The sequence below is a fragment of the Trachinotus anak genome, unplaced genomic scaffold, assembly GCF_046630095.1.
Source record: "Trachinotus anak isolate AG129_WGS33_773 ecotype Australia unplaced genomic scaffold, CSIRO_AGI_Tana_v1 ptg000020l, whole genome shotgun sequence".
Lineage (NCBI taxonomy): Eukaryota > Metazoa > Chordata > Actinopteri > Carangiformes > Carangidae > Trachinotus > Trachinotus anak.
The window spans coordinates 2,972,130-2,985,002 of NW_027273871.1; the positions used below are offsets into that span (position 1 = coordinate 2,972,130).

The 12,873-nt window shown below is 41.4% G+C and overlaps 1 protein-coding gene across 5 annotated transcripts in view; it reads left to right on the top strand.

Moving 5' to 3' along the window:
- gria4b (glutamate receptor, ionotropic, AMPA 4b) overlaps positions 1-12,873 on the top strand; it is a 112,853-nt gene that overhangs the window by 59,476 nt on the left and 40,504 nt on the right. For all 5 annotated transcript variants that reach the window (XR_011694587.1, XR_011694588.1, XM_071506017.1 and 2 more), the window contains exons 4-7: positions 1,774-1,958; positions 5,653-5,706; positions 6,867-7,025; positions 11,577-11,744. Coding sequence is in view for 3 of the 5 variants with exons in the window: in XM_071506017.1 (XP_071362118.1) it covers positions 1,774-1,958; positions 5,653-5,706; positions 6,867-7,025; positions 11,577-11,744 (566 nt within the window). In the remaining 2 variants the exon portion in view is untranslated. The remainder of the gene's footprint in view (positions 1-1,773; positions 1,959-5,652; positions 5,707-6,866; positions 7,026-11,576; positions 11,745-12,873) is intronic.

Below are 12,873 nucleotides of genomic sequence, written 5' to 3' on the forward strand. Positions count from 1 at the left end.
ATCGTTGAGGTGGAGAGGGAGCCGGGTTGCCAGAGCACAGGTTAATCCACTAATTGGGAGCAAAGGGAGACGGGTTGCCAGATTGTGATGGCCACCAGGAGGGGCCGTTTAAGGGGGACATCTGTTCCTGCTGGAGAACAGCCGCCCTCACAGCTCCCTAGTTTCCTCTCTGACACTCATCTTCTTTATACACAAACCTGACAGAGGGGGCCATCCCCCTCCCCCCTGTAGAGTCGAGTGGCACATCCAACTCATGGAGATGAGCCTGTTTTTCCCCAACTGGACCAAAAGCCAGGATGCGGTTGGAAAAGAATAAAAGCTTTAGAGGAGTTTGTTGAGTGCAGTTCCTTTACAATGGCAGAGAGTTTGTCTTGCCAGGCGTGTTGTGTCAACTGACGCCAGTTTGCTATTTAAACCAGCAATTATGAGCAGTGTGTTTTGCCCGATGTGCCATGTTTCAGCCAGGACAATATGAGCCTCAGTATAACCAGCAAACATATTCAGGAGCTGTTACACTGACAATGAAACACATACTATTATTATTACTGTTATTATGACAATAGAAAATGGTTGGATCATTTGAAGCTGGATTAAAAAACACAGTGATAACCCTGGTATACATGCAACAGTTTTCTCTTTCATTCATCTGAGTGTAGTAGTTTATTTCATTATGAAAATGTTTTAGAATTAAATGATAAAGGTGATAAAGGTGAGTTATTGGCCACTGGAGCAATGATATGGTGAGTAAGTTTCACTTGTGTCTTGTTTCCAGAGTATGGTAAGAAGACTCATATATACATACACAAACATGCAGGAGAGGCAAGCTATACATTACTGCCACTGGTTTCACTCAGTTCCACTGATGTACAGTTGGTGGTGTTAATGCACAAAGGAAAATAGCAATGTGACAGCAAAGGGTGGGGAAGAAAATGCAAGTTCCAAAATATTTTCAAATGAATTGTTTTCTGATGAAGAAAATGCATTATTCACATTATTAAGCCTCGAAGAGACACACGATAAATACTGACATATTCTCTTTGTAAGAAAGCTCCAGGGTACTGTAAAAAAAATCTGAAACTAAACAGAGATGTGCAAGAAGAAATACTTTTTATTCCTTACTTGTTTGTTGGCATTAGGTTAAACTCCACCAAACTTTATTGGTATCTGTCATCTTGTTTTTTGTGATAATTGCAAACAAACAAATAGGACTAAACAAACACTAATACCAGACAAAAATGTTCTTAATTGTTAATTGTCTTCAGTGACAACTTTTTTATTATCTTCAATGCCAACAATGTCATTCTTTCTTTCTTCAATATTTGAAGATAATGGCCACTTTATGGTGAAGGAAAGATTTTGTTTATGGAAAATAAACTATAGTCAAGGTTTAGTTGTGATTGAGCAACTAAAACACTTATTTAAGGTAAAAGAAAAGTCACAGTTATGGATGTGAAAGTCATCTATCCATTGCTCCAACCTCCATAACCTTACTTGCTGCCTCACTCTACTTCCTGCATTGACATTGACTGTAAATTGTTTGTTGTGGAACTGACCAATACCAGTAATTACCTCTGTTGTTAATACAGGTAATTATTGGTCAATTTTTCTTCAATTTTCAGTTCCATCCACCGCATTCATTTAGAAAATTGCCATGTCATCTGTTTGTTTATGTTGACAAAGTGGAGAGTGCCAAAGACAAAACTAAGTATGCACAGATAATGGTCAGTCCTTCAGTCCTTGACGTGTCCTCTCCTGTGTGTCTGCCTGTAACAGGATACGCCATCCTGCAGGCCATCATGGAGAAGGCGGGACAGAACAACTGGCAGGTCAGCGCCATCTGCGTCGAGAACTTCAACGACGCCAACTACCGACGACTGTTGGAGGATCTGGACCGGAGACAGGAGAAGAAGTTTGTGATCGACCTCGAGGCCGAAAGACTGCAGAACATGCTGGAACAGGTGATGCTACCATGACATCTGCATTTAATTGTTCTTTTCTTCAAAAGAAAACCTGATTATTAAGATCTGATGCGGAAGAGTGTTGAAGCCTGCTGTTCATTCAAACATCTACTAGCTGCTGAGGCACATTAGCTGCTGCTCTTGTAATGCTGTGCTGCTTCCCAAAGCTATCGGACCAACAAACATGCAAGTCTTAATATTGACGTTGGATGCTGCTGATGAAACATTGAAGATTTCAGCTTTAACAGTGTGTGAACATAGCATCAACATAGAAGCGCCAAAGTGGCACCGTAATGACTGTTGCCTTCTACACAACCAGTGACAGCTGAGTGGACTTCACACGGTCGTTTCAGGCAGAAACATCCTCATAAAGTAGATTTGTGTTGGCTGATCTGGGTTTTGGCTTCATTGGTTTGTTAGCTCGCCAACGAAGCAGGCCCATAAAAATCCTGCTAATATGTGTCAGCTATTCAACATATGGAGTGCTGATGGTAATGGTGTTTAATGGTCGATTGCATACGACTGAGACAATTTAGCAATGAAGTGAAAACTGTAAATTTCCACTACAGCTGGCTGGCAAAAGGCAAATCACCTGAGATATTAAAGGAATACTATGGATTATTATAACTTGCGTCTTATTTTGAAGGGTCTTGCCATTGGTTCTATTAGTGCTTATTTTGACAGGTCTTGCCATTGGTTCTATCAGTGCTAATATCACTGTGGTCATCAAAGTAATTACTGAGTTGTTAAAAATTGTCCAGTTGAGCAACAAGTGAGCAGTGAAATGATCATACATGTTGTTTTTAGTTAGAAAACTGTTTACCTGTTAAATACAAGTGGGGTCTTATTTTTGTGGTTTTGTCCATTCTTCCTGTTGGTTATGATGAGACCTACATTACCGAATTTATTCCTGTTCTCTGAGATGCAGGATCCCAGAAACTAAACTTCTGCAAAAAACACAAGTTAGTTCTTCACACACTCACTCAATGTTTGTTTCACTCTGGGTTTTTTTGAATGTTTGTGCTAATTAGAAAGTTTTGAACTTGAAAACAGTCTGTTCTGATCTCCGGTGGTGTTATTTGGCATAAACACACTCAGAATATGTTGTGCGTCTTCCTCCTCCTCCTCATCCTGCTCCTCTTCATCCCTCCATCTTTCCCTGGAGCTACTGGTGTCTCTGTAATTGTTCAATTATTCAGGAAATCTCCACTCTGACATCTGTCAGAGTTCTAACAATTTGCGTTGCAGATGTGTGTGTGTGTGTGTGTGTGTGTGTGTGTTCAAATCTCTTTGCCCCACAGAGCAGCAGACATCCCACTCCATCCTCGCTTGATGCAAGTACACAGCAGAACATCTCTCAAGTAGATGTGATGGACTCTGTCAGATTTAAAGCTTGTGGGATGACACACTGTTTTGTGCAGCATTGGTCAGAAATACTGCCAAAGACGTAAACATCTATTTTATCCAGTATTCATTCCAACTGTCTCCCTGTTCGTATTTATACGGTGCCAAATTACTCAGATCCAGGACAAATTATTCTGATCCAGGACAAAGATTTGAATTCATTACTGAGTTTCATTAGCTGCTTATCAACAGCACCATCAGAACATATCAAGGCTCATAAGCAACCAGATGTTACTTTGGATGTCAGAGCATGAAATCACTGAATGCAAACCTGTTTCATTTACAGATGGAAATGTAATTAGCTGACAGCTAATTTGCAAGTTGTGCAAACTGTGTCATAGCTGCAAATTAACAAAGGAATAAAAGGCTTAAAGTCCAGGAGAGCTTAAAGTGAACTGAATTTCACCAAAAGTGTCTGTTAAGCTTGCATTACATATATGTGTCAGCAATTCATCATAGTAATAAGTCAATTTTACTTTCAAGGACCAATGTGTAAGATTTAGTGGCATCTAGTGGTGAGGTTGCAGATTGCAACCAACTGAATCCCTCTACCCTCCCTCTTTAGGAGAACCTGCATTGGCCTTCAGGTAATGTAAAAACACAAAAGACCCTCTCTAGAGCCAGCGTGTGGTTTGTCCACTCTGGGCTGCTGTAGGAACATTGCAGTGCAACATGGGTGGCTCCATGGAGGAGGACCTGCTCCCTGTGTCGATATGAAGGGCTCATTCTACGCCAACTAAAACACAAAGAGTCTTAGTTTCAGGCAATTCCACACTAGTGAAAATATAATATAATGAATATTATATTCAATTTCTGCCAATAGATCCCCCTGAATCCTACACACTGGTCTTTTAAAGCCACAGTGGCAGGCTGAATTGAATGTCATCACATTATCGAAAGGCTGCAGCAGCACAGGGTTAAATATGCATGTCTTATTCTGCCTTACAGAGCACCGTAATTAATGTATCACTTAAAAAAACAAAATGAGTTCATTAATCCATGAAGCACTGTGAAAGAGCCAGTTTGAAGTTGCTGAGGAGATTCTTCTCATATCGGATCAGTCTATTAAAAGGGGTTCTCCCCTCGCAGTGCAGGGGAAAAGAGATGAAGAAGAAGAAAAAAAAAACAAACGGAAAAATTCTGGCACAACCACAATAATGATCAGACCAACACTCTCTCCTTTAATTTTTAATTTTCATCCACGCCAGCTGCATGGAATTAAACGAGCCTCATTCAACGCTTGTGCACTGCTGGATATTATAAAAACAGGCAGCAGAGTCTCTATCTGATAATATTTATTTGGTGATTGTCAGTGAGAAGCAGGGTGCAGGTGTCCCTCGCACCTGCTCTGGGAATTTTATTAAGGCTTCAACAAAAGATTTAAAATCCTCACTCACTTTTCCTGTTTGTGATTAAATCTTTCAGCTGTCCTCTGCGTCTTTTTCCGTAAAGGTCCTGTCATGTCTGAATAAAACAGAATGTTTACACACCTACGGTACGTTTGATTTACAAAAAGACATGATACAACAGACAGATGAAGACAGCGATGTTACTTATTCATTCCATGACTGAAAAGCGCTCATGTAAGTGAATTTTGTGGATTTTAAAACCTAAACCCAGCAGCAGAATTAAAAATAAACCATCCGTACTCCCCCACAGACTCTGAATAAGTTTGATTGGAGCAGCAGTTCCTATGACAACTGTTGGGTAAACCAACTCTTTAATATAAGCTAATTAATTTGCAGCCTCTCATTGGTGGATGCTGATATGTAAAGCTCCACAATGTGATTCAGATTGATGTAACAATGTATTTTCATGTTTTAAGCAGCTGTGAGTGTTCACTGACAGAAAAGTTTCCCAATCTGATGCTCAGGTCTTCACTTCAGTGATGCTGTTGGGGAAATGATATCAATCAAAGCTTTTCTTTTTAGGATTGATTATTATTAACTGGATGTCCAGTGGGATTTCCCAGCAGATGTCAGCTTTCAAAATCAGTTTATGTCACCGTGATGCAGCTCTGTGGTCGTACTTGCGTGTGTGTGTTGTGTAGGAGTGTCGAGAAGCATTGTCATGTCTGTGAAAGCGTGAAGTGTTTACCTCCTCCCTGAGACACTGACATGACTGCCTGTTCATTTGTTTAGACGTCCGATCTTCTACGGATTGAACCCGACGGTCCTGCTGTGTTGGGACGCACGCACTCGCCTGCCACATGCATCATTTAAAGTAATTAACGTGTGCTATGCTGTAATCCAGTCAGATTAACGTTGAGCTGTGCTCCGCCTCCTCGCAGATCGTCAGCGTCGGGAAACACGTCAAAGGCTACCATTACATCATGGCCAACCTGGTGAGGGGAAAATCACACTTCCTCATATTGTTTGTCTGCTTCTTTCTGTCTTCTCATCTCTCTTGCCTTCACAGACCTTTGTTCAAACAATGTGTTTTTGATCTGTAGACCGTGTCCCAGTGTCTTTGAAGGTCTGGCTGTGGGAGCAGACTACACTTACTACAAGTATTTACTTAGTGGGCCTCCCAGCCAACAGTGGCATCCCTGTGTGGAGGCTAGGAAAGGATGTAATAACTAGAAATCTATAAGCTACAGAATACAGAGTACGGGATACTAAAGTTAGAATTTAAACAGCACTGCAACATTTCATCTTTAAAGCCATCTGTCTGAAATAATAGGGTGTGAATTTCCCTCCATGAAGGTAATTTCAAGTCATGCAATTTCAAAAACCTGATATTTTCCTTCTGCTTCACAACTTCAGATATAAAATTTGAGCGTGTAAGTTTCCAGTAGCTGATCAAAAACATCTCTCTGTTAGATGAAAGACTGACAGAACTTACATATTAAAGTGCTTTGTTTATTGTTACTTCAGTTTCTCTGAGCATTAAAATGAAAATGTAAAGACCTACAAGCATGATTTTGTGACATCACAACTAGTTTTGGAAACCAGTCATGGTCCAATGTGTAATTGTTGATTGTGTGTGATATGAGAAATTGAAATCTCCAGCACATACACAAAGAATGGAAATGGGAGACATCAGCCTGTGAATTTTAACCATTAAACTTTTTTTGTGGAAAAATCTAATTGTTATTTCAAGCAGAGTATTTTTAGATGTGCTAAAACAGGAATTCAGCAGTGGCCGAATTTCCTAGTTTTAAATTATAGTGAACTTGATATCTTTGGGATTCATCAGTTGGACAAATCAAGCAGTTTGAGTGCTACTTTGGGCTCTATTAAATTGTGATGGACATGCTTCCCATGTTTTGTTATGTTTCATAAATTAATTAATTAAATGAGAAAATAAATGGAAGATCAGGATCTGCACATATTTTGCATTAATTATCAATGTCATCTATTTTCAGGAACCTGATCAGGAAAATGTTTATTACACAATCAGGAGCTTGCACTCATTAAAAGATGACTTCGTTATACATTCTATAACTTCTATCCATCTCTGGACTCAGACCATGACCACCCTCTCCTCTTGTTGTCCCTGAAGGGTTTTAAGGACATCAACCTGGAGCGCTTCATGCATGGTGGAGCCAACGTGACGGGCTTCCAGCTGGTCGACTTCAGCAACCCTATGGTCATCAAACTGATGCAGCGCTGGAACAAGCTGGATCAGAGGGAGTATCCTGGCTCGGACGCCCCACCCAAGGTATGTCCTACTGTGATCTGGTACTTGAGCTGTGTGCAAGGATCCTTCTGAAAACTCATAGGTGGTGGATTCAGAGGAGCTGGCAAGCTGTCACAAAATAAAATCATATATATATATATATATATATATATATATATATATATATATATATATATATATATATATATATATATAAGCCAAAAAAAAAAAAAAGATTTTACAAAGGATTAGTCCCTTCTCATATCAAAAAAAGTTGGTGTTCAGAAACCTACTGTGAAGTCTGAGGTGTGAGATTTCAAGCAAGTTTCAAATGTTTGCAGTTTGATTTTCAGACTGTGGTGAAATGAACTGAATCCAACAGCTACCTGTGGCTGTGTCACCAAACAACTATGGCTCATTAGATCCCCTGGTAAAGTAAATTAGTAGCTGGATGCTCCAACATTTCCTCCAGTTTTCTCCAAGGACAAAACTGAAATTTTTTTGGTGCAAAGGAAGAGAAGTCAGTGCTCAATGAAAAGTAAGAATCAAGCTAGAAACCTTATCCTCGATTCAGATCTGAATTTCAGCCATCACATTGAGTCAATAACAAAATCAGCCTCCTATTGCAAGGCTCAAAGACTTGATGTCAAAACTGCATCTAGAGAAACTCATACATGGATTTATATCTCTCAGGTTGGACTACCTCAATGGGCTGTTTACAGGTCTGTCTGAGACGGCAGTCAGACAGCTTCAGCCAAACCGAAATGCTGCTGCCAGGGTTGTAACAAGAACCATAAAAAATCTCAGCACATAAGTCAAGTTCTCAGATCACTTCATTGGTCAACAGCCTCTAAAAGAATTAACTTTAAAATCCTACAACTGGTCCATAAATCACTGCACGGCTTAGGTCCAAATTACTCATCTGATTTGCTCAACCAGTATGAAGACCGCTCAGGTCGGCTGGTGCAGGATTACTGGTTGTTCCTATGGCCTTTGGCCGCTATGCTGCTTATTATTGTTATTATCTATAATTTTTTCATCTGTGGGCTTTGATTGTTTTAATTTCCACTTGCTTGCTTTTGCTTGCACTCTGTAAAGCACTTATAAAATGTGTTTTACAAATAAATTTGCCATATGTTTGAGTATTTGTGAGTGCAAGCAGTAAATTTCATGCTATTTATAAGTAGAAGGCTAAAACATGCAAAACCGTGCTCCTTTAATCATACCTTTGGGGTGACTGAGAAAATATAAGTAGGTACAGAGCAGATAAAGTAAAGAGTGTATGAATATATTGCAGCGTGTTTGCAAGGTGTGCAAAACAACACTGAGACAGAAAAACAGAGAAATATACTTGACGCAACAACTAATAAATGGCAGCTATGAAAGAAGGTGTTCATGAGCATATACGTATAAGGAGCAGCAATCTGCTCCACTTTGTCCACCACTGTCGTACACAGCGATGTGACAGACTGACCCACTTTACATTCTTTTCAGCCACGCAGATTGCAAATGGCACTGGGGCAAGAAGGCATCACGCCATGGCGGTCAGCAAACCACCTCCCCTCCAGCAAATCTGTGTCCAACAAAGATTTCTATTTTAAAATCCAGATGCGGTGGAGTGGAAACGGTGTGTCAAGGAGACAGAGAGTGTGTGTGTGTGTGTGTGTGTGTGTGTGTGTGTGTGTGGGGTATGTGTGTCTGATGGTTCAGGGTGGTTCAAATCAAAAGTTTACACCACTGCGATATCACATGATATTGTGTGTGTGTGTGTGTGTGTGTGTGTGTGTGTGTGTGTGTGTGTGAGTGTGCACGTTTGATAAATTGCTCTCTCACCTGGAAATCCACTCACACTAAATTACTCTGCTCCCCACTAAGTTTGTCCACAGCCTGATGTATTAACATGGCCACTGAGTTAGGTCTTCTTCTGGCATGTTTACTCACTTTGCAAAGACAAATGTGATGCAGCGTGTTTACACGGTCCAAGAATCAGCAGGAAGTGACCTCATAAGAGATTCCTCAGAGTCCTGGAGATATTAGACTTGACATCTGCTATTATCATGTAATCTGTATCTGGATACGTTATGTGGATAATAACATCTGATCTGGTCTTTGCATTTACACTTGATATTAATAAGTGCTCTTATTATCTTCTTTATGCCTGTATCATGATTGGCTGTCAATATGCAAACTGGGAAGGTGGAGCTGATAGACTTTTCAAAAAATATTCCCAAATTGTTAGGGGCACTTTCAAAGGACAATTTGACGTACAAAGTGAGAGTCACATAGCAGTAACCTCGCCAACTAGGCTAATTTTTCTTATGATATATGAAGGCAATAAATCCTGGGGAAAAGCTCACTAGTACAAGTGCTAGCTCAGCTTCCCCCCACAGTCACATGTCCCTGATCTTGCACTTTGTAGTGGCGCCTCAAGAGTCTTTCAAAACCACGTTGCACTTATTTTTCCTTTGCTATGGAAAGTGTCATCTTGTACCTTTTTAATGAGAGGCTTGAGATAGCAAGAAGAGCCCAAGGAAGGTAACCTTTAACCGTTTTCAAACATCTGCATTTGATACCAAATACAGATCATGATCATGATTAGAAGATTCATTAAAAGTAAAATCCTGTGTTTTTTTGCTCCATCATGACAGTTGGCTCAGATAAACACTGACTTAACAACATTGATCAGTTCAGAGAGCAAGAGCCCCCTTTAAACTTTATGAAAACTTTCAGTCCTACAAAAATTCACCTCAAACATTTGTCTTTGAGTCTAATCTAAACCAGAACTGTACTGCAGTCAGAAAAGTGAAATTACTGCAGCCTCGGTGCCAGGGCTGCCTTCATGCTAACACTGCAAAAGCAGAAGCAGCAGTTGTAGCCACGCCCTGGTTGAAAGCAGCTTCAAGACTGATGAAACTCTGCCTTGCAGGCTACTACACTTGAATATCAACCACATTGTGGAGGCACAGAGTGGGAGGAAGCTAGGGGGCGTGGCATTGTGGTAAGCTACCAGGACTGATTTCATCAGTTGGGGGGCAGACACGTTTTAGCCCATGCAGGTCAAAGTACCTTTAAGTCATTAGCAGATGTACCGGGATCAGTGGTTACATCTATCAGCCAACAGTCTGCTCAACCTCAGTTTTAACCTCTAAAATCAGCATGTGGAGTTTGGCTCCTGATCTCTGATCATTGCCCACATCTTTGGTCTGGTGTTGTGCTCATCAACATGTTGTTTTTCCTGGTTTGGGGAAACAATCAACCAATCAGAGCTGAGTAAGCAGGATTAAGAGAGGTAATGTCACCTTGCTGCTTTGTTAGCTAACTAGATATTTAGCTGAATTTATGGAAAGTAGCGACAGAAAAATGGCAATGAGTGTGAATGAGACTGAAGCAGCAGTGCAGGTTGTTGTAAGTCGACTTGCAGAACAAATAACAAGTCTTAAAATTGGGATATTTCTGCTACATGCTGATTCAAGAAACAAACGGGTTTCATGTCTGACTCATGTCATATGAGCATCACTCTGCTCTGAGGCTCGTGGAAAGAATGACTCCACCACCGGCCCATGTTTGTGTCCCCGGCAGCTTTGAGCTGATCGCAGTGAAGATGGTCCTGATTGTTAGTTAGTTTATCACGCACCTCCATTGTTTGTGTGTACGTGTGTGTTACTTCAGGCAGCTTGTCAAAGAGTAACCGGGGGATAGAGTGCAGCAGTCTCCGTAGAGAGCCATAATGTCACAGAGAGTAGTGGGCTAATGAATAGGATTCACCCCCGGCCGGAGGCAAAGTTAATGAACTCCTGCTAGCTGGGATAATTAATGCCAGACTGCTACCCGGCTGGACAAAACACTCGCCTTTTTCCTTTCTTTTTCCCCGCCCGCTCTCCATCTTGCTGCCTCTTCGTCATTCACTCAATTAGTTTTCCGCAGTGCCAGAGGTGAGTTTTAGGGAAATATATGGCTCATGAGGGAGAGAAGGATTTTTGTAGATGCAAATAATCAGAGGCAACACGGAGTCTTCAGGTCAAAGACAGATTAGGGGAAATTGGGAGGCTTACACTGTGGGGAATATGCGCTTCTCCTCTCGCCCGATCCTCCTTTCCATTCCCAGAAAATAATGAGCAGAGTGAAACTGCTGCGTCTCTGCAACAGCTAGACCATTACAGCGTTACAGCTTGGCCCTGCAGAAACTCAGCGTGCTCTCAGAGGCAGCCTTGCGCAGATTGTTTTTAAAGAGATCTGACCAGCAAATATTACAGAACATTCCTCCTGTCCAGCTAAATCAGCATTTAATTGGCCTCATACCTTTTTTTTTTTCTTCATGTTCCCCCAGTGCTGTATATATCCAAAACAGACAGAACAGCAGGGCGGGCTCCAGGTTGCAAAGACTGTAATTTACAAATCACATGCTCCATCCCTACTGGGCTTTGATTTCCTTTTTATAAATGTAATAGGCCTGAGTTGAACCATAACTCCTCCTGTGGTGTTTTTATGTGATGCTAAGTTGTTTTTTTTAGCTGAGGAACCATGTAAATAACCCAGCTGTGCTCACAGATAGTAACATCTGCATCCCTGATACACCCACTCTTCGTCCCCCAGTACACCTCAGCGTTGACATATGACGGGGTGATGGTGATGGCCGAGGCCTTCAGGAACCTGCGCAGGCAGAAGGTGGACATTTCCAGACGGGGGAACGCCGGCGACTGTCTCGCCAACCCCGCCGCCCCATGGAACCAGGGCATCGACATGGAACGCACTCTGAAACAGGTCAGTGAGAGGAGGAGGAGGAGGAGGAAGAGCAGAGGGGAGGGGAGGGGGGGGAGGTTTACAAAGAGATGCAGGGTGTTTGGGAACTGGCTTCAGACTGCTGAAGGATAAGACATCCAACGCTGATGTAATCTCAACCTCTCCTTTTAGAGACAAACACTGGAGATTTCACAGCTTCCTTTCTTTTTCTTCTCTTGCAAAAGAGAGAACTCCAGAAGAAAAACATGGTGTGCATTTTCTTGAAATAGTTGCAGCACATAGTTCCAACATAAAACCACAAATTATCCATTTTAGGTTTCTGTTTGAGAACAGACAACAGTAAATGAAATATAACCTGGTCGTTTTATTTTTTGAACGTTGGCCTGAGCTGGACGAGCTGTTTCTCCCACTCCCAGTATTTGTGCTAAAATATGTCTTCTTAATGCAGACATGAGACTGCCAATTATCTCCTCTCAAGCTAGATTTATAGTTGACACAAGGGGTTAATAAGAATCCCAACCCAGTTATAGTTCAGCATTAGATTGAGAGCGACGCCACAGCTTCAGATATTTGTATCAAACACAATCAGGCCGTATCGTGCTTTAATTTAAATCCCCTCATCCTCTGTATCCTCCCCGATGGAGTGACAGTTGTTTCATTACTGAATACAGGGTTGTTCTGTGCAGCTGCTGCATTTACTTCCTCTCATTCAGTAATAGAGGGCAGGGGTCGCAGTGAAGCAAAAGGTTTGATTTGTTATCTTCTTCTTTTCAATAACACACACCCAACAGTCTTTTTTTTTTTTCAACTTGCTTCATGTTGTATTCACTCTGATCTTACACGATCTCCACGGGCATCAGAAAACACAAGCAGGCACAGGCCCCGTTATGGCACCTCTGCAGCCTCTGTAGCCCCGACGTGTAGTTAGATTAATGAAGAGGTGTGTGTCAGCCATGGTGGAGATGCAGAAACTGTTGACGTAGCTTCTAAGTACGGCACAACCTCTTAACTCAGTAGTTTTAATGAAGCTGCACTCTGTGGAGAAGAGAGTATTTCCCAAAATGTTCAACTTTTTTGTAATTCCCTCAAAACGGTTGTTTCAAGTGTTAAATGAGCTTCTCGCTCCTCAGTGTTACACCACAGTGATCTC